The sequence below is a fragment of the Nasonia vitripennis genome, chromosome 4 (assembly GCF_009193385.2).
Source record: "Nasonia vitripennis strain AsymCx chromosome 4, Nvit_psr_1.1, whole genome shotgun sequence".
Lineage (NCBI taxonomy): Eukaryota > Metazoa > Arthropoda > Insecta > Hymenoptera > Pteromalidae > Nasonia > Nasonia vitripennis.
Genome location: NC_045760.1, coordinates 11,706,598 through 11,734,216, shown reverse-complemented (window position 1 = coordinate 11,734,216; position 27,619 = coordinate 11,706,598). Strand labels below are relative to the sequence as shown.

Here is a 27,619-nt window from a genome sequence, read left to right as displayed (position 1 = left end):
ACGTCAAATTGGGCAGTCCGATAAAGGATTGCCCATTAAAAATGATTAACTGTACATGATGGGGTCTTGTGAAACGTGTGCTCTTGCGCAGAGAGCTGCGCGTATTAAGTCATTCGAACGTACGAGAATTAATAAAATGTCAGCGTAACTTTCTTCTTCACGTCTGATTTCGGCCGCGGCGTGTGTTATGATTAACTCGAGCCGAGAGGCATTAGCCGAAATTAGTCGGACGAGCCGCGACTAATTTCGTATACGAATTTCGTAGGAAGAAGCCAAAATTGCGGCAGTTTTGGCGAATGCGCGCCCGAGAGGGAATATAGCTCTCGGCTTTATCACTCCCCTGATGTACGCGATGCTATCAGAGCGAACTTTTTCCAGCGGACATGCGGGACCTGATGTAGCGGATTTTCCTCCGGGGCTTTCTCCCCATCTCCTCGTGTTACACGGATTATTTGCAGTAACGAATGTTTGTTGTTGGTTTAAATTGATTTTTTTCCCTCTCCCGGATGCGTCGCACGTATGCACGTGCATACTCGAATTGTATCGTTGCAAAGTTACGCAAGACGCACACGATATATCGATGAGCCTATACTCATCCCCTATATATCGTAAAAAAGTATATATACATCAGTGTGAAGCGCGAGGGGGCCGAATCAGCGATTCAACAGCTCGCGGAGGGCTCATCGCGCGCATAAAAAGACCGGCCTCCATATAACTAGGCCGGCTCGTTAATAAATCATTTTTGTCACGCGCTGCACTACTCTCTCTTTCTCCGCTATCCGGCTCGCGTCTAATCGAGACAAACGAGGCTGATCGCGGAAATCGATCAAAGTCCCGCGTCATTTCACACGCCGTATAATGGAGCGTAAAGACCGGCCGAGATAGTAGCGAAACAATTACTGCGTCGCCACCGTTTTCCGCGAGTCGACCTACTTGTATAGCGAAATAACGCGCGGGTGTGATTCGGTGCAGGCCATAATATCATGTACGCGCAAACAAATCGAGAAAGTATCCTCGACGGACTTACGAGGTGAGGTTTTTTTTAGCAACAACGACGACGACGACGCTAACAGACGAGGCGTCGATCAGCACCGAGAGTCCATTAGGCTAATTGGCTGTAACGCGCGAGGCGAATTTTGCTCGAAGAAATTAATGTGTCTTCGTTAGCCGTAATTAAATTGAAAGTCCGCCGGCGCGCGAAATGAAAAGCCCGCGCGCATCGATTCCGCGTCCGAGCGGAAGTGCAAATGAGAGACAGAGAGAGGCAGGATAAGAAAGAAAAAAAGAAGGAACTCGAGCGCGCGTTTTCACTCTCGTCGTCGCGGTGGAATTTCAGCGGAGTCATTTTTTTTCCTTCACGTCGCCAGTCTCGTAAATCCACGATGCATCGGCCAGATAGCGAAGCGCAGGAAAGAAAAAAGAACGTTTCTTTTCGCGCGCGCGCGCGCTCGCAACAATAGCGTTATTGTTGTGTTTAATTTTCTCGTCGGCATATAGTGCAGCAAGTGTTTACGGGGAAAATCTTTCTCAACCGAGTCGTTATCTCGCGAGAGGTGTTAAGCGGCTGAAAAGTTGTGTATTAAACGATACTTTGAATTCTCCCGCCGCGCACTGGATATATAACGCACACGCGTTTCCGCAATTTGGCTCGCGTATGCGTATATATACATACTCGCTCGCTGAAAAAGAGAAACTTCGGTTTCGCTGTAGTGGGTAACGAAGCCAGCTCGTATACGTAATCGAACTAGTTTTACAGAATATACGCGCGCACAGCCATAGAAGTGAGATTGGACGATCAGCCGGGAGTGAGTCATTTCTGGTTTTATCCGACTTTCCTCCAACGCTCCGAGACGATTTTCCGCGCAGACTATATGTGCGGCATTACCTTCTCCCTTCTCGAAAAAGCGCGGATATATACCCTCGAAAGATGAAATAACGCTATCGCCTGTAAGTGAAAAATGCCAATGAAGTTCTCGGTTATTCCTCTCCGCTCTGCAGTGCTGCTATGGGCGATCGATATGAAAACGGAAAGTATACTCCACATTCACGGAAGCACAGACGCCTCGGAGCTAATTTTCCGCGCGCGCCTAGCATTCCGTATGCGCAGACGTCGAAGTCGTTTTCTAAGCCTATATACACAGAGCGACGCGCGCGTTTGACGTTTTCTTCTCTCTTTCTCTCTTGTCATGTGTATGCCGTTGACGGGGGGCTCGTCACCGAGTATTATATAGCTTCTGCTTCCTTCCGTCCTCTCGTCGAGCTCTCGTCATTTCACTCGCTCTCTCGCTCCTTCGCGCTCTGGCCTACTTTCCCTCCCCGATATTTCTCTTTTCTTCTCTCCCGATGCAGATACGCGCGCGCGCGTCTCTCCCCCCCCCCCTCTCTCTCTCTCTCTCTTCAAGACGGAGACGCTGAAGAATTCATTTTTCATCAACTCCTCCTACCTCTGGAATAGCCTTCCATCTCATCTTCGCAACACACTATCCATATCATACTTTAAACAAGCAGCTAAAAATTACTTCTTCAATCTGGAAAACACATAAACATCACACAAACATACACACATTCTCGTTCATCTCATTTCACTTCATTCCATTTCACACTCTTCACACGCACTAGCACCCTTACACAAAATTTTTATTCTTTTTATAATATACTATAATTGTATATGTACAACACAATGTACAACAATAAAAAAACAATTAAATCTAAATCTAAAAATCTCTCTCGGCTGCAGCGCAGCGAAAAAATTCGATTCTTTTTATGTATTATATGCTCCCGATTTTTCATATCGTAATATACATTTCGCAGTAGCAGTAGTAGCGGACATAACGATCCTCTCTCTGATGGTATACGTACTCTTTGGGCGGTTATTTACGGCCGTTAGCTCCTAGCGGAGTTGCGCAATTCGTGCGAGTGTATTATACGTTCTCTCGCACATAGCTGCGCGCGGGAGAGGAAATATATACCTATACTCTCGGCGGCTGACATAATTGGACTGGGACAGCGAGGTGTAAGACAATGAGCGATTAAGACGCGCTTGGCGGACTCTCGAGGCGCAGGTATGCCGAATATTTTTACGACTACGCTTTTGAAATAGACGCGCTCGCCGAAAATTGTTTGTTATTAACGAGGCGTGTTAACTAAGCTGCATAATATTCTTGGGAGGATTCTTATGAAAACCGCGCGTTTTACGGCCCAAGCTCTACGGCTTATTGTTGTTATAACTTTTACCGCGCGATGAATGTACGAACCGTTTAACGCCTTGACGGGCAGCCGCTTAATAATCACGAGGCAATTAACGCGATAAAGACGTGTACACGAGGCGCGCCGACAATCGTCTCTGCCGAGTAGAAATCGAATTCGACTCTCCTCGAGCAGATAGACGCGATTTTCTATCGCGTGCGAAGTGCAAACAACGCTCTCTCGTGCGCTCGATAGCAGAGGCTGCACGAAAGTCACGTTCGAACGCGCTTCGTATACACGGCAGCTCCTCTCTTTGGATCCGATGCAGAAGTGCAATCCATCTTTCTCGTATCCCTCCGCAAGTGTGCAATGCTTAAAATTCCATTTTACGAGTCCGAAAAGAAAAGCGAAGGATCAACGCGCGAGCGAGCGAGTGGAACCGTAATAACGGGATTTTTCGTCCTGACGGCTCTCGATCAAGGCGAATTTCGACAAGTCGCGCGAGAGATGACGGTTCCGGCTGACCTACTGTGACGCATGTATATACGTGTATATAATGCAGCACGTGCGACGCGATATTAATAAGGAGAGCCGCGTTTAAGCGAGCGCCGAGTCATTCCGCACGCGGGAAAGCGACACCAGCTGTTGTAGCCGCGAGAGACTATAGGTATACTCGGTGATTTTTTCAAGCCAAAGACGGGCGCAGCCGTTCTTCTCCGGGAAAGTACGACTGGTTATTTATCACAGAAGCATAGAAATTCACTGTACACGGTTGGTCGCGGCGGCGCGAATTAATAACGCTCCCGACGCTGTGTATAAGGGAGTTTCTAAAACCGTATTGTGCATACATATATATTCGCTGTTGGTATACCAGAACTACTCCTATTTTATTTTACAACTGCAGCGAGTTCAAGCGACAACCTTGTATTCTCGAAGTTTGAGCTTCGCTTGAAACAATGTGTGCCTCGATTAATAAAAGCCGCCGACATATCCTCCTCGCAACGTTGCCCACTATAGCCCTGCACTATCCTCTTCCAACTGTTCAGCGCGCGCTTTTACGAGCGATCGTTCCGAAAAATGCCGGAGTATAAAAATACCGCAATCCCGGCGAGATGCGCATCTCTCGCGGCGACGACGCGAATGCGCTTTTAATTATTCGCGCGCGCGTTATACGCGTTTTATCTGCGATGGGCGCGTTTAACGTCTCTGATGCTCGAGCGAGTCCCATTCGAAAGTGTTACATCAGATATACACACAGCGACGTATAGTGGGCGACCCTGAATGCCGTCGTATAAGCGATTACGGCCCGTCGCGCGGGTTTTCATACGTTTTCGAGGCTGACAAATGACGGATGATGGGCCGCTGTGTGTTATTGCGTAAACGAGCCGATTAGCGCGATCGAATTGCCAGTGGTTTGTATCTGTATACTTGCACAGATGGTTCGGATGCTTTGTTCGCGAGGACGACTCAGCTATATTCTGGGCGAGATTTATCAATCAAGCGGTACAATAATCGTCGGCGACTATAATTCCAAGAACAACGCTGCAGTTTTCCCTCGAGAATCCTGCGCAAAGATTATAAGCGCAGCTGCTTATTATACCGCTAATTCGAGCAGCGCGAGCACAATGCATACTAATTCCAATCCACGGCCGCCAAATCCCTCGCGCCATCGCTATCTCTCTGCGGCTCCGCGATTTCCCCGCGACGATTAGCTTATTTGAGCCGGACTTTCCGTTACGCGCATGTAGTCAGGCGAGAGAGCTGCCTATAGGCTGCACACACAAGTTTGATGGATCAATTTCGGAATCGGGGACAGCCGCGATGTTCCTGTTTTGACGTTTACCGATCGTTAAGTCCAATATCGACAGCGCGACGCGACAGCGATGAAAGGGACACTCGCAGTTCGCTTCGTTAATCGGTCTGTTTAAACTGCAGTCGAGGCGCGGAGAAACCGCCGGAAAAGAGCGCACATCGCATGGAGGACAGTAGGCTCGAGCGTTATTTGTATTCGTTCGATTGATCGTATATACTCTCTTACGCACGCGCGCAATTCAATCGAGAGCGATGCCTTAACCTCGTATAAATTATACGTCCGCGTCGCTTAGGCGACGTGTAATTTCACCCCGGAGATGCGCGACACACTACGCCCGTATCGCTTAACATATTCGCCTCATGTTATACAGCTGCGACGTGTATTTATTCTCATTGCTTTTCATTTCGTAGAAGATATCAATCGTCTCTACATTCACGGAATTTTCCTCGAGGGAAAGACTATCGTAGCTAAACCACGCAAGCGAACGAAATTTCGAATTCACCGAACGTCAATAAAGTCTTGATTGAATGTGCAGCATCAGTGCGGCGCAACCCAGTGTGTATAACGAAAACGCCTGTGAAAAAAGCAAACGATGCCGCGGGGGAGTCGAAAAAAAGTCCATCGATCCCCGCGCTATCGAGAAATTCCAATTTTCCAGCGTCTCTCCTCTTTTTTCTCCTCGCTCTCGCCGCCAAAATGCGCGTTAATTATCGAGGCCGCAGTAATTTTTCCCCGACGCTCTCGAACGAATTCGAAAATGTAATATTTTATAGTATCAAGCCCTCCATATATTTTGCTCGGTTGCAAACCGCGGACTGCTCCACATAGGCTTTTTTTAAAGCGTTACGACTCGCATACTCGACTTGGTGCAGTTTTCTCAACTACACAGTCTGTACACACGTTCAGCTGCTCGCTGTACTTCTTCCGTGCTTGTATTCATCTGTTAATGAGCGCGCGGGCGGACGAGCGAGAAGTTATACGCCTCTGTAGCTGGTTTTCATAATGAATGCAACAGAGTATGTATGTACGATTTATACGAGATTGAATTCGATCTAATTTATATAATGTATCCATTATATTTGCGATTAATCGCTATGATAAATGTACTCGTACCGATAAATAAAAGCACATCAGAATTAATGAATACGCTCCCGTGTACGGCATTAAGTTAAATAGTAATTATTATTCATGACAGATACGAATTATTGTTCTGCTTTCATCGAGCATTTCTTCAACAGGAGTATCAAAGGGTACTCAGACATATAAATTACAGCTGTATAACGCATAACATGCCTATATATCTGGCCCAATAAGTCATCTGGAAAATACGAGCAAAAACTCGGAAGCCGCGCATTATTCACCGAAATCCCGGCGGCAGCCGCATCAAAGCAATTTTCCAGAGAAGAACGCGCAAGCTCAAAGTTCAGCGCTCGTATAACAAGTCCCGTGGAAAAATATACCCAGAAAGGGAGAGAGAGAGAGAGAGAGAGAGAGAGAGAGAGAGAGAGAGAGAGAGAGAGAGAGAGAGAGAGAGAGAGAAGCCCGAGCCGTTAAACATCGGGATACTCCACGGAAGAAGAAATGAAGAGCGAGCGCATAGCTGCGCCGCCGCGAAAGTAAATACGAAGGAATAACCGCAGCTTCCCCTCCGCCCGTAGACGAAGAGACGTTATAGGACTATCGGATATTGAAAACTGCGCAAAGGGGCTCGGTCGCGCGCGCTCGGCTGTATTGAAAACTGTTTAATTAACGAAGCCGCGCGATAGAATCTATAGCGCCGGCCGCCACTAATTAAAACGAGCGAAACGAGTCTACTCGGCGAGGATCAAGCCTTTAATCCGTCGGATTTTGGGAAGCTTCCTCTCTACTGAGGAGAGGCTGCTTATATCGCCAGGACGAAACTCGCGGGGCTGTGTATACTATATAGAGCGGTCGTGACCCCATTCGCGGCTTACGAGTTTCGCCGAAACTTTGGGGAGGTGTTGGCTACTGCAGGAAGTTGCGTAACGCGCGCGAGGAACTTGGGATAACGTCGCGCAGAAAATTATTTCGAAATCTTTGCGATCCACAATATGCAGCTGTGAGTTATATATTGACGAGACTAATTTTAACCATCACTTTCCGACGCGTTGATCCGCGATACTCATGAATATTCTCCTTCCGCATAAACTTCCGCACCTGAATATAAAGCTTTTATCTCGTTGCCTTTTTCGATTAGCCGCGAATAAGCTTTTGCAATTTTTTCATACACAGCATAAGGGGCAGAGCTGGGAAGAATCTCGCGGCGCATTGTTTTATAAATTTTTTCCCCGTGCGCACGCGCTTTGATTAGAGAGAAGCCGGCGCGGAACGACCAGTAAAAAGCGGAGAAAAGTGTCGAGTGACTGGATACAAACGCGGGTCTGTAATGAATACGGGAGGATTATGTACGAGCGTGATTAGGGAGCGCGGAAAAAATGTTATTGTCCGAATTCAGCTAGCTTACGGGGTGATAAAAAATCTTTACGATTTACCGCAGTGTATAAGAATTATCTCGCGGTGATAATAAAAAGGCATACGCGTCGAAATTAATATATTTTTTTTACTGTTCCTCGTGAAAGTAGGTCGACGATTTCGATGCAGCGGCAAAATTGTTTACCTTTGCGCATCTATAATACGTATACTGGAGGCTCATTCTACCCTGCGATATTTACGGAGCAAGTTGGCAGCGTGTATATGGGGATTTCGACGGGAAAAATGCCATTTTCTGGTTGGAGAAACCGAAAAAAACAAATGTTGGGGCACACTCTCGCAACTTTTTTGTTCTTATTGGTATCGGTACATGTTTAGAACCATGCAAAACCACGTTCCAACATCGAAAAAGTGCCTCGTGACACTGTTTTCTAGGCCCTTCAAATTCGTCGAAAAATAGTCATTGTTCAAGGGCATGCACCTAATGCACAATTGAAAATGCAGAAAAATCATGAAAAACGATACAAATTTCTTGACTTCAAAAAATCCTGCAATTTTCATGACTTTTCCGCATTTTCAATTGTGCGTAACTTTTGACCAAATCAAACATTTTTAACGCATTTTTTAAAATTGAAACTCTATTCCCGTTCTTTCATTTTACCGTAATACATTTTCCGCTTGTGTCCTTATGAATTAGGTGCATGCCCTTGAACAATGGCTATTTTTCGACGATTTTGAAGGGCCTAGAAAACAGTGTCACAAGGCACTTTTTCGATGTTGGAACGTGGTTACAATAAGAACAAAAAAGTTGCGGGAGTGTGCCACATTTGTTTTTTCGGTTTCTCCAACCAGAAAATGGCATTTTTCCTGTAGAATTTCGCATATATACATAAACGCGATGTAAAATGCAGCGCTTCGCTATGGTAATGCCAATTGGGCGGAGCTGTGCGGGAATTCGCAAAGCATGTTACACAATTTCCACTAAACTTCAAGCTGAAATTGTCAAAGCGAGGGATAATTTCGTGGAGGCGCACGAACGACGGCGAGGTAAACTCGTGCCTTAAGTTTGCATACCCTCTCGAAGCCGTTTTTTTCCCGTCATCGTGCGCTGCACAAACGTCGCGAATCTAGCGTTAAATGCTTTTCTTTAAAAAAATAAAAGTTTCTCGAGATCAACGTGAAAGCAACCGTTCAAAAATATCGCTGGTAGCTTTCAGCGCAACCTTCGCATAAAGGACACAGGCTCTCCCATACGTGTGGCGGCGACAAAAGCGCGTTCGCCCGAGCGTGATTCGATTCCCGCAAGCACGTGCGTCGCGCAATTGTTATACAGCCTGCGCGGCACGACGACCTCTAATTTCCCTTCTCCCGCGCGCGCGCAAAAGCTCTCGCGCGGCGCGCATTTAGAGCCTCATTTCCGTTTAATTAACATCGGCACTTTACGACTGCGCTGGCGAGTGAACCTCCGAGGCTCATTAGCTCGAAATCTCGCGCGATTTTATTTTCTTTTCCCTCTCGGTTGAGGCGAGCAAAGTGTCCGACGAAAGTTTCTTCCTGGAAGTCATCGCGCGGGAGCTTAATTTTGCATTATTCGAATCGTTTCTGCTGGAATTTCCTTCGGCGCGATGGAATTCTTCTCGCGCGCGGGTTGATCGCGTTCAGCAGAATACGCCGCCGGTGGTGGCGCGAGATGTGCTTTCTTATATTGCTGGAATAAATCGTGATTTATTTTCGCAGAAGTTTAGCGAGAGTCGCGGATACTATGTCCTACAGTAGTATATACCTATACTGCTTTTCAATCTACACTTTAGGTAACTTTCGGCGTCCCTCGACTCGAAAATCGCCAAGTTATGAACACTTTTCACAACTGCGGCTTATACCCCGCTGGGCTTTTTATAGATATAGGTATGCGCGTATACTTTGCAACTTTCGGCAGTCGGATCGTGCCCGGCTTGCGCAACTCTCGAATTTACGGCGTCGCGGAACAATTCGCCCGATGATCCAATTACTTAATACTATGTGTACTTGCCGAATCTCGTCTTATACAGCGCGACGACTTTTTTTACATTTCGACATCTGCGCGGGGTACTCGCAGAAAAAGAATCGCCGCGCAAATTAATCCACGCTGCTGCACCCGCGGTCGATTATAACGTTATTCGCACTTTCATAACGCGCCCGCGCGATCTCCGTGTATAATACAATGAATTCGCTCGCGCGGCCGCGTGTATATCTACACACACACACACACACACACACACACACACACACACTCACGCACACACACACATACGCGCTGTAACTTCCGACCGGCGAGTTCTTTTGTTCGCGCGTGATGTAATTGCGGCCCAACAATAAAGATTACGAGCCGCAGGGAGAAATGATTAGGCGCCACTCTGCGCTACGTCGACTCGGCGCTGATGTATCGGTCGGCGGAATATGAGTATGTATACTCTCCTCGTCAGCGCCGAGCGGAAAAGAGAAACCGCGCGCTCGTTTTATACACTTATCCGCGGCTATTTTTCTCCGCCGAGTTGTACGAACGAGAACGCGCGCGCCGGCCGAGTTTTGCCGTAAGTGGAAGCGATTGGCTGGCACTGACTTTTTGAACTTTTTTTATGTTCTTCCTTCGATTTGGTCGCGCGCGGTGCCGAGCTTTTTCGTGAATCGGACTTTTGATGGATTGTATTCTTGCGGGAATCGGAGTCGAGCGAGAGCTTTTGGAAGTTGGGGAGACGGAAGAGATTTTATATAGTATAAACTTGTTCGAGAAGATGTTCAATGCCAAAGCTTTTGTATATTTTATGTAACACGCGAACGATTTTCGCGTTTTTCGTACCTATTAATAGGGACTAAAGTGACTCTTTTTTTGACCGGCGGGCAAAAAAGTTATTTTAGCGGGCAATAAAAACCTTTATTGCCCGCATATTCAAACAGCGGGCAATAATGGCCTTTAATGCTCGCTAAAAAGTCTTTATTGCCCGCAAAAATTTTTTTTTGTAATTTAAAAAAAATAGTTGATCTTGATAAATTTGCATTATTTATTTATTTTATATAAAGTTTGAACAAGACAAGAGCACGGTTGCCCTGTCAAAAAATAGTCACATCAGTCCCTCTTAACACGTACGAAAAAACGCGAAAATACGTCCGCGCGTTACATAAAATATGGTGTGCAGCAAGGGCTAAGTGGGCTTTTTGGCCTTGTGGATTTTGCAGTACTCGTCTGCGGCTCGTAAATGCTCTCGCTAACTCGCCTTGATAACTCGTACTGCAAAATCCATACTCGGCCTAAAAAAGCCCACGTTACGCCCTTGGTACACAATATACTATTTCACGCAGGTCATACAGCAGTGACCTGTTTTTAGCCTGCGGTAATTATAAATGATTAATTGAAATTATAATGTAAAGCGATGATTTATACGCGTCTTCCGCAATTATAGCCAACGATATAATCTTTCAGATACACAGGCGAACAATAAACCATAGCTCTACGTGGTTTATCATGCCAGCTATAACGATAATACCTTTTGTTCGAATTATTCACGTCTGCTCAATCGTACACCATTCGACGCGTCAGCTATGTGATATAACTTCTCTTCGGATCAATCAAACTTCGACGAATGACAAGCAACGTCGCTTCTCAAATTTCTATACAGTTCTGTAGTGCAACGCAGTTATCAATGTTAAAAGTACCTCTCCCAAGAGTAAACCATTCAGCTACCTGTACAACAATAGAAAGTAAAGTACGCTGTCGAGATTTTCCTTAATTTATGCTAATTGCGGCATTGTTTCCGAAGGAAAACAAAATCAATTCATTTTCCTAATTCGAGAAATTAATTGAAAAAAAAGAATTGAATTCATTAACAACTAGGTCGAAGCACTTTCTCCCCGTTGTTCCGATCCGCAGCATCGCGTAGCCCCATTTATTCCGAAGGAGCCTGATGCACGCGCGTAATAATCACACGCGCAGCGAGTTTGCCCATTGTTCCAGCCACTGAACCGGCGCGTTCACCGCAGCCCGAAAATTCACGGTTTTTCCTCCGTGATAACGGCATAATTGGCTCGGAATTAATCGCATATGCATGAAGCCCTTCGAATCGAATAAAAAATGTACGTCGTGAATTTCGAGCAGCTCTCGAGATTCCCTGAATGCTGCAGCATTGCTTTTGATAAATGGAATGGCAACTCGATTGATCACCTCCTTCAAAGCGTTATACATTTGTTCAATAAAAATAACGCGCGTCAGGCTTCGCGAGGCGTATAAGTAATTGTCCGCGGCGTTCTGCGAAGAGATCGTGGCAAGGACGATGATCGTGGCCTGCAGTCTCCAATTTGGCCCCTCCTTTTCCGCGTTGCAAAGCACGCCTCGAAGATTTTTACAACGCCCTGCAAGCTTTTACGAGCTTTTGACCCAAACACGAAGCTTCTGGCCCGTGAAGAGACCCGCTCGACGCTGTAAACCGCTGGTATTACGCGAGTGTGTTGGGCGCACACGTACGACGCGTCGCACGACCTATATAATGCGCGTATACTTGTAGCGTATTCGCGACACGTTGAGTACTGCACTTTTACGGGTGGTATGAAATTTTCGCACTGATGCGAAGTGATCTGGCTCGCAAGCCAGGAATTTTTCGCAGGAACAGCTAGGTTGCGAAATTTCGGAAAGCCTTATGTGTATTGTGTGTAAGATTAACTGGTTTTAGGCAACGATAATGCAGCACAGCTTTCGTAATTTGCAGCTCGAAGGATCGTAATTTTACGCGAACTTATAAACGCGCGCTCGTTCCGAAACGCGTAACCCGGTTTCCCGCCGCGTTCGATATTCCCGAATGACGAATGGCACATTCTCAATTATTCTTCCACACGGCGCTAATCACCATAAACTTTCTTGTAATATATGCCCATATGCAGTGAGCACCGCCTGATATTATTATACGTATATAATTCTTGGCGCGAAATTTAAACTTCGGGATACGGCGCGCGCGCAATCAATCGCGAAACCGCAGCTCTATTTAGACTGTCCGTCGTCCAGATCGGAGCTGAGCGCTCTCGGCGGCTCTACACCCATAAACCCAGATCGCAATAAACAAACGAACCAAAAATAGAAACGCGCGCCACAAGAGTATCTTCGTCGAGGAACGAAAGCCAGACGTATACGTGTGATGCAGCAGCGGCCTGCAGCGCAAAGTGTAACGAGCTCCTGCTGCTGCGCAACCTACATCGCCGTTATAATGCGCGCTTCCGGCTTTTCCCTTCCACGATCAGTCGGCGCTTCATCGCCTCGTAGTGTCCATCTACGCGCGATATGATTAACGATCGAATAACACACATGTTATACAGTCCCTATATAAACACAATTGAGCGATCGGCCGAAATCGGCTGACCTACTCATCGCGATCGTTATCCTAGTTTAGTAGCCGACGGTGATCCATCTTACAAGTATATCCACGCGTCGGAGTATAGTTTCACGGAATAAAAATAATCGGAGACTGCGGCTGTGGCGCTTCACGCTTTCTGAATCTTCGCGGCTGGTCGAGATGTGCTCGCGCGCGCATTTGAATTTTTCAAGCAGACACGCGGTTCTGAACGGCTGCCCACGCTTTTCGCGCCGAAAATCGGGTGCGCGTAACTTTTGCTTTTTTTGCGCGAGAGATCTCTCGTCGGCGCCGCAAATGGAAAACAAGAGCCGGAGACGAGCAATGCGGAGACTGAATATGTGCGTTTCACTTTCGATCGACTTCACAAATTCACTTTCGATTCCGTGACGTTGCTCGTTACCGCGATGTAATTCGGGCTGATTTATCGGGCGATCGATTACGCGCCGGAAATATTCGAAGGCGGAAAGAGTGTTTTATGGAAATCGGCTGATTAAGAATGCGAGAGGGAAAGAGGTTAGTGTAAGTTAAACCCGCTCGAAATGCATCGGCGAGTAATTAGCCTATTTCTCGCTGCTCTCGCGCATAAAGATTATCGTTTAATTCCAAGCCGATTCTTTACTTAATTAGCGATGAATTTCGCTGCAAGCGTTCGGTGACGAGAACAGGTTGCTGCATCGAGTTGTCCCGTAAATTTTTTATGCTGATACCGTAGTGTCATAAAAAAATATTTTTGAAATTCAACTTTCGCCAATAACTTCTCCTCGCGCGCATTTGGCGCGAAAATTTAAAATCTCCCCAGACAACTCACCTCAGAAGAATATCCGCGACTCCTACACTAAAAGTAACAACCACACACTCTCCGATCTCTGCTCCGGCGCACAAGGTATGTATACTTCTATGTTCTCGAAAAGTTCTTCAGTAGAGAGTGAGATAAAAAAAAAAGAAGAACAAACACCAGACAATAAGTCGCACGGCGATTCAGCTCGTGCGTGCTCCAATCGCGCTTCAACTCGGAGATGATCGGCTTGTTGGTCCTCCGCGGTTCTGGGACTCACTGGCCGTTTAGCATGTCCGTTCGACGGCGAGCGCCGCGACTTTTCTTTCCTCGGGGGGGGCCCGCCAGTCGGTATACCTCCTCCGGAGACGCAGACGGAGAGAGAGAGAGAGAGAGAGAGAGAGAGAGAGAGAGAGACTCTTGGGCCTTCTGACTCCCCACCCGTAGCGCCGCACGAAAGAAAGTAGGCTTCACCGACTCTCCACCTCCTTCTTTCCGTGAATCGACTCGTTGCGGCCGTAGCACGCGCGCGCGAGCATTCGAATCACTCCGATTTGTGTGCGATGCGTGCGCGCGTGCGTATGATGAAAGTTATACTTATATACCTATTGGGATATGTATGGACATATAGGATGGAAAGCAGGGGACGTGTTCGCGCGGCGGTGTATTGGAGCGTCGCGCCGCGCGGATTGGAATTGGGACTCGCGGTATTATGCGCGCATTGTCTCGGGGTGTGTATTATACGCTCCGGGTCGGGGCGAAAATTCACTCCGGGATCGTTATTGGGAAGCAGCTAAGGCGCGAAAATCGAATGATAGCGATCCATCGGCTTTCCATTGCGAAACGCAGCGAGATTTCGTTTCGATGTCTCCGCAATGACTCTCTCAAACGGTAACGGTATCGGTGCTACGCTAGTAAAAGTACGTCACATAGCGATGCAGCCGACGCGATTCGTCATCATCGCTACCGGGCATCTCGCGTGTGGAAATGACCTGTTGTAATTTGATTTCGGGAAATTCCTCGTGCCGCGCGTGTAAGCTGCCTCGTATTTACTGCGAGAAAGAGAGCAGAGCGAGCTATTCTCGGCGCATGTACATGTGCCGGTACAGTTTTATTGAAACGAGTGAAAGTGATTTGTTTTTCTTTTAGCCCGCGCGCGATGTGTATCGAAAATGGGAAGTGCATACCCATCGACTCGCGGGCCGTTGAACCGATGCGATTTAAAAATAAAGCGCTCGGGCACGAGGGTTCCACCTTTTCCTTTTTTTGGATTGACACGCGACGCCGTTTTATTTTATCGTCCGCGCACCCATTCGTATATTGCGTCGACGCGATTACTTAATTATACCCATAATACTCGCCAGAGTTTAAAAAATCGAAAATTGATGTAATACACCGCGTGTGTACTATATACACAGAGGAGCTTTGGGTCACGCGTGCGCGCCGTGCGTGAAATGCGGAATATGTATGAAAGAATCGTCGCAGGAGAGTGTGCGCGATATTGCGCAAAGATCCGATGTTTATTTTGTAACTTGTTTGCACTATACTGCAATATCTCTCTCGCTACGGACGTCGTAAAATATATCAAGGCAGTAGTACCTAACGAAATTAAAATTACACATTCAATTTTTACGCTGATTGCCAGTATAGTGTAAGACTTTCGGCGTGTCGCGCGCGAGGCGTTTCGCCGTAGGAGAATAAAAATAAGCGCGTTTGGGAGTTACGCGATCGTAAAGAAAAAGAAACGTTACGGGATAATAATTGGCTAGACGCAAATTTCCTTGTCGAAAAGCCATTGTGACTTATTTTCGGTCTCATTCTCGAACGCGGGAAAAATTCGAGAGCGCGAGAAAGGAACGCGAGTGGACGTGCCGGAACATGTCATTGTATGTGCGTGTATGTCATAACTGCGTGTTCCAGCCGCGGAGGTAATTGAATTCACTCTCCGATGTACTTATTTTCTTTTTCAAAACGCACATCGCATAGCTGATAACGCTATAATATGGTAACCCGTGAAATGCTAAAAGCGTCTCGCGGGGCGTAGCGCTGTCTGTGCGAAACTTTCTAGAAAATTGGCGGCAATAAAAACTGACGATTTTCGGCCGTAATCTCGGAACAAGCTTCCTGGAATTAAATTTCGTAGAGTCGCAGCGAACGAGACATGCGGAGGTGCTGCACAGCGCCGCCATGACTTCTCTCGCACTTTTTGAGTTTCATCGTTCGCGAGCGAGTAGCTCCTTGCAACGGGTCACCGAGTTTCTCCGCGGATAAATCAGCGAGATATGAAAGTTTTAGCAGTGCAATGACAAGGAGGAAAAAAGTGGGTTAGGACACACGCCGGGCAGTTCCGAGTCGCAGTTTTAATTGAAAAGTGTGTTGGATTCATTATTATTACGTTAAAACTTTGTGCTGTTGAGCTCTACATCCATGGTCTTATGGAAACTTCGTTTCGCGCGCGGTGGGCTCGAGTTTAATTGATATAAAGTGCAGTGCGAGCAGATGTGATATTGGAAGGGCTGAAAATGAACGTAGGCATGATTAATTTTTCTTTTTTTTTTTTGTTTGTTTTTATTCACTAGATATTTCACAAAGACATGATGACAGTCTACGAGAAGTCCTTTCTTTGTTTTCTCGCATCTGGTGATTGAAAGTAATATTACGTAACTACATTACTGCTCGCTTATAACTTAATTCTTATAATCTGTCCTTTCGTGAGAGCTTACTTAACGGAGAAATTGCGCCCGTGCGATGACAATTAAACATGAGCTTAGATCCTTTGAAGTATAATAATAATAATAATAATAATAATAGTAATAATAATAACGAGTATATTATAATAAGTTAAGCTTATACGTAACTTTGCAAGTATATAACGGAGAAACGAATAAGAGTGTAACAGGTATATGTAACAAAACAAATATAGCCGATCGAGGACGTATTCACACACTGTGCTACTGATGTATGGACAATAAAAACCAGAGGTGTCGCTATAGAAAGTGAGAGAAGTCGATTCAAATCACGCTAAAAGTTTTTTTCCTCAGTTCTTTATGTGTACCAATTACATACTATACATACAACGTTATCGATCAAAACCGAAGAACTCAAATCAGTCGATCAATTACAAATTCAATGGCAAAAAATGCTCCAACATTAGGCTTGTGTGTGTGTGTGTATATATAGCATTAACAAAAGTGCCCGTCATCCTATCTTGCAAATGCCATTCGACCGCGAGAGTCGAAGGAAAAATGCATCGCGCGTAAGCGGACAGCCCTCGTTAAGTCGCTCGTCTCGTCTTCGTATTACTCATAATATAGACGAGGCGCCAATCAACGTGGTAAAAGCGGCACAACTGATTGTTGCCGGGCGCGACTTTTCCGATATAGAGATGACGCGTTGTTGACGCTTCGACGTTGTTAAAGTTTCTTCAGACGCCCTGTTTCGATGGGCTTTTATGCGCTTCGAATGGTCTCTATGTCTGTGTACTTGTATAAATAGGCAAATGACAACATAAACGACGATGTAGAAATTCGTCAACTGTGTGTGTATGTGACTTTCGACGCGCTGCAGTAAGTATTATCTTCAATTCGCTAAACATTTATATTTTTATTTCGGTGAGTTCGGAGGAAAAAGAGTCGTGTATGGAAACGACACGCACTGTTGATTTTCATTCGAAAGTATCGTTTGTTCGAAAATCAATTCGCACGCTCGATCGCGCATTTCTTCTCGCTGACTGGGTCCAAATGTAAATTTACATCGAAATTCATAATAGATCGAGTTATGTTACTTCTGCATAACTGATTTTTTCACGCTTGGATCATCTATGAATGTGAAATCGAAGTTCGGAAAGAAAGCGTCGAAATTTTATCGAGTTTGTCTCTATCAGCCTCATTTTTTTTCTTGTAATATATGTATACGCTCGAGAGTCGTGTTGGCAAGAGAAACAATCCTCTAAAAATTTAAATCAAAGCGAGAAATTTCGAATGTCCGTTTAAATACATCAAACTACTGGTCTTTGTTTATTTTCAATTAAAAGATAGCGCAAGTCATCAGTTGCGACTCGTGTCTACTTCCGTGCCCGCCTCTGTTTTTTTTTTGTTTTTTAGTATTTGTTCCTTCAATATAATCAACGGCACATACGGTAACAGTTATAATATTTAATCGTCTATGATATCGTTATATGTCAATAAATGTGACTTATTCGCAACAGAGAACATTTCACGCGTTCAGATTGAATTCCTATCTACTCTAATCCTTTCTATTATAAATGAGTTTCGTCACGCGGTAAGATATTCGTAGTACTCGTAAGACGTCGTACTCGAGAGTTTAATGTCTTTTCTTTTTGTAATTTTTCTCTTCTATCTGCTCTTAATTCGACTGTTTTCATAATTCATATACGATATAGGAATAGTTTCTTCTGTTTACAGTGCATGAGTGATCCAGTTTATAATGTTATCTTCTATGCGACTTGTCTTTATGTATATATAGCACAAATCACTCGGTATCTAAACGGTAATTCATATATCATTTTATTCTCTCTACTTCTTTTTCACGTCTACGGTTTTAGGCTAATGTTATTTAGTTACGATCTGAAAATTCGGTATCGATAACAGAATGCTTCGAACTACAAGACGTTTACAAAAACATACGTTATGTTATATGCTGTTGTACGTTTGGAACACGACGTCGATGGCTTTCGTTCGATTATTCTTCGAGCTTATATCATTCGTGGAATATATAAATATCTGAAAGATTCTTATATTTATAATTCTACAATCGTCGATTCCAATATTACCCCTCGTCATATATATATATATATATATATATATATTATATATATATATATATATATATATATATATATATATATATAATATATATATATATATATATATATATATATATATATATAATATATATATATATATATATATATATATATATATATATATATATATATATAATTACCTAAAAAATATTTACATATTCAATTTTTGGTAATAGAAATTTGTATAATGTTATCTCTATGCGTGCACAGAGATTACTTTGGCAATTGTTTATTGCCTTTCTTTTCTCATAATTTTTAATAATCACTACTTATCGCGTGTAGATGCGAGAAATTACAGTATGTACACGTTATCTAATGTATAATAATATGTATTCCTTATGGAATCTTCATATACTGTTCTTATGATTATATAATATTTGGTATTGATAGTTTTGTAATTTTCTTTTCTCGTATAATTTTACAATATTCACAGATTCGTAAACCTAAAACATTACAACAATAATTTTTCAAATAATTACCAAAAACTTGATTCTCGAGTAGTCGTTACAAGGTACCCGCCATGCCGAGTCTAAAGGATTTAGAAACGTACTATCTTACTCGATAATAAAAACTGTTACAAAATCTCACTTTCGCAGAAAAGATGCAATTTCATTGAAAAAGGCCCTTAAAAAGTGAAGCGCTTCGATCAAATTAGTGCGTGCAATATGTTATTAGAAAAATAATACAAGCCTCTCGCGCGCAAAAAAATGAGTGGTTTAATTCTGCGTTTGCAATATATGCGTATGCAGGTTTCGCGAAAGGCGTGTACCTGAAACTTTGACCCATGGCGTGAGTTCTGTTTTTGCATCATCCGATGGACAGGCATGACCTTAGGTCAATAAAGTGATTACAGAAAATTTACGGTTCGCGTTAATGATTAATGGCAAGTAACCATAAAAGCGATCTTCGTGGACTAGGCAGTCGGTTCGGTGCTCGTTATTGCAATGTGCCTCTTTCCGTATACATCTCGTATACAGTGGCCGTCTTGATTGGTCTGAGTTCTTTCATTAGTTAGCAATCGAATCCGTAAATGGATTTCGAGCGTCGAACTGGGACGTTGCGTGCGACAAGTAAGTTCATATCTAATAGTTAAGCGTCGTGCATCAAACAAGTTCTAGCAGAAACTGAATTCCCTAGATACACTGTTAATACATAATTCTTCTATGGTCATTACACTGAGAACATTCATTATCTCGATCATACTGATAAATTTTACACTAGCGAATTAGCAGTGGTGTGAACAAATTTCAGAGCGACTATAGTCGCGCATTGCAGCATTGTTCTTGTGAGTTTTAAACTGAAGAATCAAAACTGATTTGGTCCCCTGTAGTAGAATATACTAATATTTGTTAATGCAATTCAAGCTCCCGTATACGATAATGATTCTCAGTGTAATCGTTGGAATGTGTAATCATATTTAAATGCAAACTTTATGTAAAATCATCGTGATTTTTCAAGGATAATTCTTCAATACAATCATATTTGCAATGAATAGATTATTTTAATAAACACTCTAAAGTAGAACATAACTTTACTTCTTTCAATCCGAGAACTTATGAATAACGTACTTGCTAATTTGTTACCCTCATAGTACCATGAATTCGAAGATATAACATATTGTAATAATTGAACGGAATTGCATAGCTCCCAAACCATCGGCAAAAGCGAGCGAACGAATGTACTTTCTAATACACAGACAAATATTATTCGCGAGACATTTTTCGAAAATGCTCTTGTAATAATACAGGTCTGTCCTTCGCCTATTAGAAAGTCTCCATACTTGTTCTCAATTTTTCACACACACACACACACACACATATATATATATATAATTCATTATATAATTTGTGTAAGAGTTGAACGAAATAAAGTAAAATACATCCAATAATTTTCAACAGTGTCGAGATGCCTTTTTTAAAATTTTTTTAAAACTCTCAGTGTGCAGTGCTCGGCTCTATCAACAATATTAAGAACAGCTGCGAGCAAATTATTACTAATGCATACCCCTCTTTTTTTGATACTTTGTGTGTGTGTGTGTGTGTGTGTGTGTGCGTGTGTGTGTGTGTGTGTGTGTATATATATATATATATATATATATATGTCTATTCGATTATAATATTTATATATATTTATAATCTGCATTAACCTTAGCTACGGCTTAACGGTTAACAGGGGCTAAAAATCAGCGCGCGAGCGTGACGCTCTGCAGCGTTTTTTTTTTAATTTTCTCACTCGACTCGCGTCATATCTCTACTTAATATTTTTTTTTTCATCATTATTTTTCTCTTTTTTTTAATAACCGAAAGTACTGAAAAATAGTCCGTTTCGTGCGGTGCACTTTACAAAAGAGACGTCGCATATAGCACACCCCCGCGCATCGAGCTCTTTTCTCTGCATCTCTTTGGTTTCGTTTTAGACTATACTACGTCTTATGTATCTTATAGTTTAAATCGTACGTATATATCACACTAGAGTCCCTCGTGGCAGCGTTATGCGGCCGATGCAGTCGCTCTCGGGTCGAAACGCTGTCTTAGAGTTCCGCCTGCAGAACCCTAAAAATGCCAAATCGTTAATCACATTTTTAATAATCATCCACAGGCAGGTATAGGTCTTGCAGTGAAGATAAAAAAAAATGTAATAAGCAATATCGCGCAGCCGCGTGAAATATCTTCATCTGCGAAACAAGCGTTTACGAGAAATTTTTCAATCTCCGCGCTAAATAAACAGACCGCCGGGCAATAAAGTACATATACACACTGCTCTTTCGAGAGGCGTATAAGCTGTAATGCTCCTCGCGCGGAAAACGAATTCTCGAGCGGTCGTAAGATCTCCCTCGCTGACGTAGGTCGAGGCGCGTAACGTCGCGTGCGGCTATTACACGAACGCGCGGCGCGCTTTATGCAAATCCATAATTAACCGAATCCTCGTTAGAAAGCGAACGGCGAACACAATGCGCTCGCTTACCGCTTACTTATAGGTACCGTGCTACGGATTAAAAATGGACTTGCACGGAGCGCGCGCTGCTGTTACGTGTGCGTATGGAAAATCGTGCCAATCCAGTTAGACTTGGGAAATGCAGTCTCTTTACAAAGACTATTAGGGAGTTCGGCGAGTGCGTGTACGTAAGCGTTGCTTAGTTAAGAAAAAACGCTTTTTGGATTTTGAAGGAAACTTCTTACTCGCGATAATCGTCGTAAACTTGGGAAGTTACTTAATAATATTCACGCGCGTTGTACTTGTCTGGCGCGGAAAATTATCCGGCAATTTTCTTCTATAAGTGACTGTGTGTGCAACATTTCCCAAGATCTTCAAACAGTCGTGTACAACTCGCAATTAGGCCGGCTTAGAAAGTTTTCTCTCTTCGATATCATAAATTAATGATCAATTTACATGTTTCCTCTCTTTCTCTTTCTCTCTCTTTCCCCGTACACAGGAAGTTATAATTACGCCCGATAAACATCGCTGCAGTTTTTCCAGCCGAGGCCTAAAATCATCCCGCCCGTAAGATTAATTCGCGAAGGAAAAGAGAGTTCTTTCGAACGCTTGACAACCCGTACCCGATTACGCAACCCGCGAGCGCACGCTTTTGGCGCGCGAGATACGGCCGTCGTTATTGGCATCGCAGGAGGAAAAAAAAAGGAAACGGCCGCTTGTGGGAACGCGACGTATGTATACAGACTGTTGCACTCACCTGTCACTTGGACTTGTATCTGGCCAGCTTTAGTTGCACCGGGTTCGAGACTTTCACGTGAAGTGCAATATCCTCGACTGGGGCCTCGCGCAGGTCTTGTCCGCCGACCGACACGATTCTGTCGCCCTTCACGATTTTCCCGCTTTCCGCGGCGCTGCCTCCGGCCACCTGCGAAAATTCCAAAGAGACCGCGTAGTTAGAACGCGTTGTGCAGCTGTGTGTGTGCGTAATGTACGATGTGTCGATTAGGCAAGCTTCGACCAGATTTGGAATTCATGCAAATCGACAGTAGTTTGGCGAGAAAATTGCGTCGTTTTTCTTTTTCAAAAGAGGGAATGTATGCTCTGTATATAGATATCTCTGAAATCGGTCTGGAGTTTATCAGAGCAATTCGCCGACTACTTATCGCTCTGCACCGTGGAATTTAATTGGGCATTTATCTCCGCGAAAAAAAAACTCTCGACTCACCACTTCAGAGACGTAAGCGCCTTTGCCGCTCTTGTAGCCCATCAGAACGAGGCCGGATCCCTTGCCTGACTTTTTCGTAAGCTCTACTTCAAACTCCTCCACCGCCTTCTCGTCTCGATGGACTATCATGATTATCTAATGCAGTCAGACAAGAAAAACAGAAAGTGTAGAGGACTGCTGCATACTATAGCATCGCATCGTTGCCTTCGAGACTGACGTTTATTTTCGAAATTTACTGCGCAACTCGCATATATATACTCACGGGTCCCTGGGTGATTCGCAGAACGGTCTGGTAGGCTTTGTCCGACTCCATGGCTTTGAAGCTCTCTTTGTTTATGTCGACGATGCGGTCACCAGATTGAAGTCGGCCGTCTTTGCCGGCGGCTCCGTCAGGAAACACGTCCAGGACAAACACTCCGTTCTGCGACGTTAAACGCGATCAAAGAGTTAGAGCAAGCATTAAGTTCGTCTGTTTACTACATGCAGCTTTGTATTTCACTTATAGAAGAGAATCAAAGTGGCTTACGGAAGGCGTGTCGTTTCCTCCGACGACTGTGAAACCGATCGGCTTATCCTTGTCTTTCGGGAACTCGATGGTCGTGTCTTTGTTGTCTCTGATGGGACAATCTTTTGGATCAGCTGGTTTTTCCGGTTCTTTCGGCTTCTCCGGTTCTTTCTTTGCTTCTGGGGGAATAAAATTATGAAACTTGAGTTTCGACGATAACCAGTCTTACGTAACGTGTGTTCAAGACAAAGTAGCAAAAATACCTTTAACTGCTTCCGGTTCACCTTTCGCTTTTCGCTCTTCTTCCTCCGCAACTTTACTCTGATTCGGATTGCATACTGTTAGCGTCACGATTCCTTCCGCTTTTTTCAATAGAGCCGTTGCCTATGAACAACCAAAGTATTGCGATTGTCGTAATTATGCATCATTTTCTTTTTGTTTTGACAGATAAGAGCTCGACGTTTTTATTTACCTCGTCATAAGTTGCTCCCATTACTGTGTCCGCGTTGACCGATAGAATCATATCACCTACATTCAAGCCAGCCTGCAAAGTTGATTAGAATGTTAATTTATGTGCGCGTGCTTATCGCATCGTTTTTTTTTTATTTTATTTTTCACTTGACACTGGTGTTTGAACGTCGAGTAAGTCAAAACAAACAAAGGCAATACTATAACCAAGCACTCGATCAATGGCAAATGGATTTTGGAGCGTTGTGATCATTACCTTATGGCTCTTTTTCAGTCTCTTACGAAGGCATTTAAATAGTTTGAACATATTTTTGAAAAACTCAATGAATAAGCCGATTAAGAGAAGAATCGTTGCAATTAAAAAATTTGAAGAGCTTTTGTATACAGAGATCGTATTACAACTTAACTACACCGCGACCTGCCGCTAGTCTCGTTGAACGGTATACGTACGATTTCTGCGGCGCTTCCTTCTTGAATGTCGGACACAAAAATTCCCTGTCCGACTTCAGCGTGCTTTCCTTCAATTATCATTATTCCCAAGCCGTAAGTGCCCTGAAATATGAATAGCGCGATTAGATTTCACGACCGTCAGTTTTTGCATGTACAATAATACGACGATAGCGTGTGACTGAGGCTATGAAGATTTGATCATTTTCTTTTTGGACGACAGATTCGACTCACCTTTTTTATTGGAACCGCTCGGACACCTTTCAAGTGACTGTAATCCTGAAACAAAAGAATTGTCGAGTTGCGAAAAATTGTTGCTGTACATTATCATTGCGTAAAATGAAAGTATATGAATCTGGTACTCACTTCTCCCGCTAACGCCGATGGGAACTGAAGTACTTGTTTAACAGCACAATTTTCGATGGCGTTCGGTCTCCTGCAATGAAAAGATCGATTATAATACTTTCTTTTCGTCGAATTCACAACTTTTCAACTTACAACGCAAAAATCACGTAAGAACGCTTGATCGAGCAAATTCACAAAGAGTCTCGCGGTCATCGTCAGAGATTTAAGTATTCCCGTAACGTGCTGCGCAGCACACATGCTATGTATACGCACGCACTCACATTTTCGTGGCACAAGACAGAGCGAGAAAGCGCATCCGAGCCACGCGTTTGTGAAGGCCAAGGTCACGCGGATCGCAAGAAAACGAGTGAATCATCTGCGTATGTGTCGAAAATTTCAAAACACAGGTAATCGTGGCTTACCGGACAACGATGATTTTGAAAACCATCGCTCCCATTCCCTTGATCATGGATGAGGCATTCAAGTGACATCTTCCTTGGAACACAGCTCCGTTCACCTGCGGAGTACAATGTACGGTATAAAACCGATCGTCATAAACACGCGGGAGTCTATCAGTGCTATGCTCTGAAAATTGTATCGTACCTCCAGTAGCTCGTCACCGATTTGCAGCTGTCCGTCTTTGGCCGCCACTCCCGAGGGATTGATACCGCAAATAAAAACAGCCATTTTATTTCTGTCTTTATGACCAGCCAGGGAAATGCCCAAGCCTCGTCGGTCCTTTTCCAACGTAACGAACAGCACGGGCTTCTTCAGAAAGTGATACTTTTTCTTCACCTTGCCTGTAAGCAAATATCGCGAATAAATTTTAGCACGATACTTCGCAGGTCGTCTTCATACGACTGGACCGAAATCGATCTTACTGAGTGTGTAGCCGAACTCGTCCTCTTCGTCCGGATCTGCGGCGATCTCCTCTTTCGAACGCTTGACGTTTCCCGCGCTTTTCCTCGATATCTGCAACGGGGCGAAATTCACATAATTATATACAGTTCGCTTCTTGTGTACACGCATACTCACGAGTACGAGTAAGCTGATTTAGCTTTGATTTCTAAGAGAATTTGCTTTTGTCGGGCACAAAAGCAGAGACGACGATGCGGCAAAGTACGTCGAAGTAATTGCGGCCCGAGTTTCGGAAAACTTGGACCGTACCCACTAGGCAATGAAGTGCAACTCGTATCATCCGAGGCAAGTTCATATGCCAGTGGAGAATCTAGTTATTCCAGTCGGCTTTGTGGAAACTATGGGGCGATTGTGAACTTTGCCAGTAACGTCGCCTCCTTACACTATAGAACTTTACGGCGACGATTTAACTAATCGCGAGATTCTAGAAACGCCGGGCTCACTTTTTTCCGTCTAGTAAACGATTTTTTGTTTATACGGATAGCGTAAACTCGTTAATACGCGACTGAGCAGATACCGCTCTTCGCTGTTTACCCTGCGAGGATCTAAGAATAGAAGCTCCCTATACACCGAATTATACGTTTAAAATAGATCCGAATTTATCGGGTCAAGAAAACCGATATGATATGTTTGAAAATTCAAACCAAACAACGTCTCATATCTAGCATATACCTGTTCGCCGAAAGCTCGACTGAATTCTATGCACCACTGCACGAGAGAGAAAATTTTAATCAACACTGCCGTCGCATTATGAAAACTAAAAAGCTCCGGCTTTGAGAACGGCGAACTCAAAAAGGTCGAGCTCCACTGGCTTTTAGCCCCGCGACGCGTGGCTACACCGGCGCATAAAAAACTCCGAGCACGTTATTTCTTTCCATATAAGTGCACAAAAGGCGAAGCACCAAAAACCCTTTGCAGCGTGAATTACACACACGTATAGCCATTACACGCGTGTGCGGTTCTCCTTCCAACACACACAGGGTTATTAATCGCCCGAGGAACACCGCGATAATTCTCCGACTCTGAAAAGCCCGTAAGCTCGGGTTTCGCGCTCTATTATTTATCGCGCTGAAAAGTTACGACGAGAGATATCCATATGTAGTCCGCCGAGAGAGAAATTTCAAAAGCGCAACAATGTAGGCATATCGGGCAAAATCCTGTGGGACGACAACGACGTCGTCGACGTCAAAGAGTGTAAGCGAATTCATGTATGCGAAGAAGACGCGAGTAAATATATACGTCTCTCTCCCTCACCTCGACTCCGGACTTTGTGTAGACGTTGCCCTCCAGATCTCGAGTGTCCTCCTCCTCGTCCTCCCCGGAGCTTTCGCCCGACGAGTACTTGTTCTTCGACGCCTCGGCAGGCTTGGGCTTGGGCTTGGGCTTGTCGTCGCTGCCGCCTCGTTCCTCGCTGACCTCGCGCAAGGTCCCTCCGCCCGGTGGCGAAGGTGCCCTCTTGCGCATCGACTTCTTCATCGACGACCTGCCGGGCGAAATCGCTCATGATAATTTTCGTTCGTTCATCCGGCACAAAAGAAACATCAGTATAGTCGCGCACACAAACCTTCGGCCGCTCGGTCCGGCAGCATCTGAGCCTCCTCCAGTGGTCTGTCTCTTCAATTCCGGTCTCCCTTCCTGAAACGTATAAAAATCTTCTTTAACACTCGCGAGCAAAAGAGAGAGAGTCCGTCGCACGCACTATGATTAGCTTTTACGACTCTCAGCGCGTGTCGTATAAAAAGGCTATAATACCCCGGCCGAATTACGGTGTTCGTTGTATCAAAGCCGCGTGAAAAATTGAACGACTCATCGCGCGCGCTCGCTCTCTCGCTAGCTAGCTGAGGAAACTCTGCAGCGTCATTTATCATTCCGTTATAAAGCCCCGGCGCAATTCTAAACCCTCGGCGTGTATATAGAGATAGAGAAACTGCGGGAACTTAATGGATATAAAGAGAAGAGAGTAGGAAGGCGCGCATTTTTCCTCACTGTGCTTATTATCCGCCAGCGGAGCGCGCGCGGCTCAAGATTGTTTTACCTTTAACGAGGCGCAATCTAAGAATAGAAAAAGAGAGCGCCGCGCGATTTCTGCAGCGAGAAGGAATCCCGCAGCTTCTTTTTCCGCTATTTCTCTGTCTCTCTCCTATAACTCCCTCGTGGCTTTCCTCGCGTAATTAGGGAAAAAGCACACGCGGCGCAGCATCGGCTGTAACGCGCGCGGAGCAACAAGCTTGTCTTACTCTCCCTCGAGTATCCGTACTGTGTGTTTTTCACATTCCGAAACGCTTTGCTGAGACGACCTCGCTCGGTCGGCAGTCAAAATATCAATAGAACGTCCGCCGCGACTACAGGTAT

At 44.5% G+C, this 27,619-nt stretch overlaps 2 protein-coding genes across 9 annotated transcripts in view; both read right to left on the bottom strand.

Annotated features, from left to right (window-relative positions):
- LOC103316518 (protein PRRC2C-like) overlaps positions 1-13,891 on the bottom strand; it is a 28,087-nt gene extending 14,196 nt beyond the window's left edge. For both annotated transcript variants that reach the window (XM_016988034.2, XM_031929719.1), the window contains exon 1: positions 13,634-13,891. The gene's annotated coding sequence lies outside the window, so the exon portion shown is untranslated. The remainder of the gene's footprint in view (positions 1-13,633) is intronic.
- A 4,937-nt stretch (positions 13,892-18,828) lies between these two features.
- The window catches only part of LOC100114281 (multiple PDZ domain protein), an 83,950-nt gene continuing 75,159 nt past the window's right edge, over positions 18,829-27,619 (bottom strand). For 6 of the 7 annotated variants that reach the window (XM_031929717.2, XM_031929716.2, XM_031929718.2 and 3 more), the window contains 15 exons: positions 26,832-26,902; positions 26,522-26,750; positions 25,231-25,321; positions 24,953-25,149; positions 24,772-24,866; positions 24,371-24,440; positions 24,239-24,283; positions 24,008-24,109; positions 23,562-23,633; positions 23,353-23,473; positions 23,111-23,268; positions 22,847-23,005; positions 22,585-22,719; positions 22,117-22,284; positions 20,712-20,977 (listed from right to left, as the gene is read on the bottom strand). In XM_031929717.2, the coding sequence (XP_031785577.1) occupies positions 22,120-22,284; positions 22,585-22,719; positions 22,847-23,005; positions 23,111-23,268; positions 23,353-23,473; positions 23,562-23,633; positions 24,008-24,109; positions 24,239-24,283; positions 24,371-24,440; positions 24,772-24,866; positions 24,953-25,149; positions 25,231-25,321; positions 26,522-26,750; positions 26,832-26,902 (1,710 nt within the window). In that variant the 3' untranslated portion in view covers positions 20,712-20,977; positions 22,117-22,119. Of the gene's footprint in view, positions 20,978-22,116; positions 22,285-22,584; positions 22,720-22,846; positions 23,006-23,110; positions 23,269-23,352; positions 23,474-23,561; positions 23,634-24,007; positions 24,110-24,238; positions 24,284-24,370; positions 24,441-24,771; positions 24,867-24,952; positions 25,150-25,230; positions 25,322-26,521; positions 26,751-26,831; positions 26,903-27,619 lie in introns of all 7 variants that reach the window. The other variant, XM_031929715.1, reaches the window with a different exon arrangement.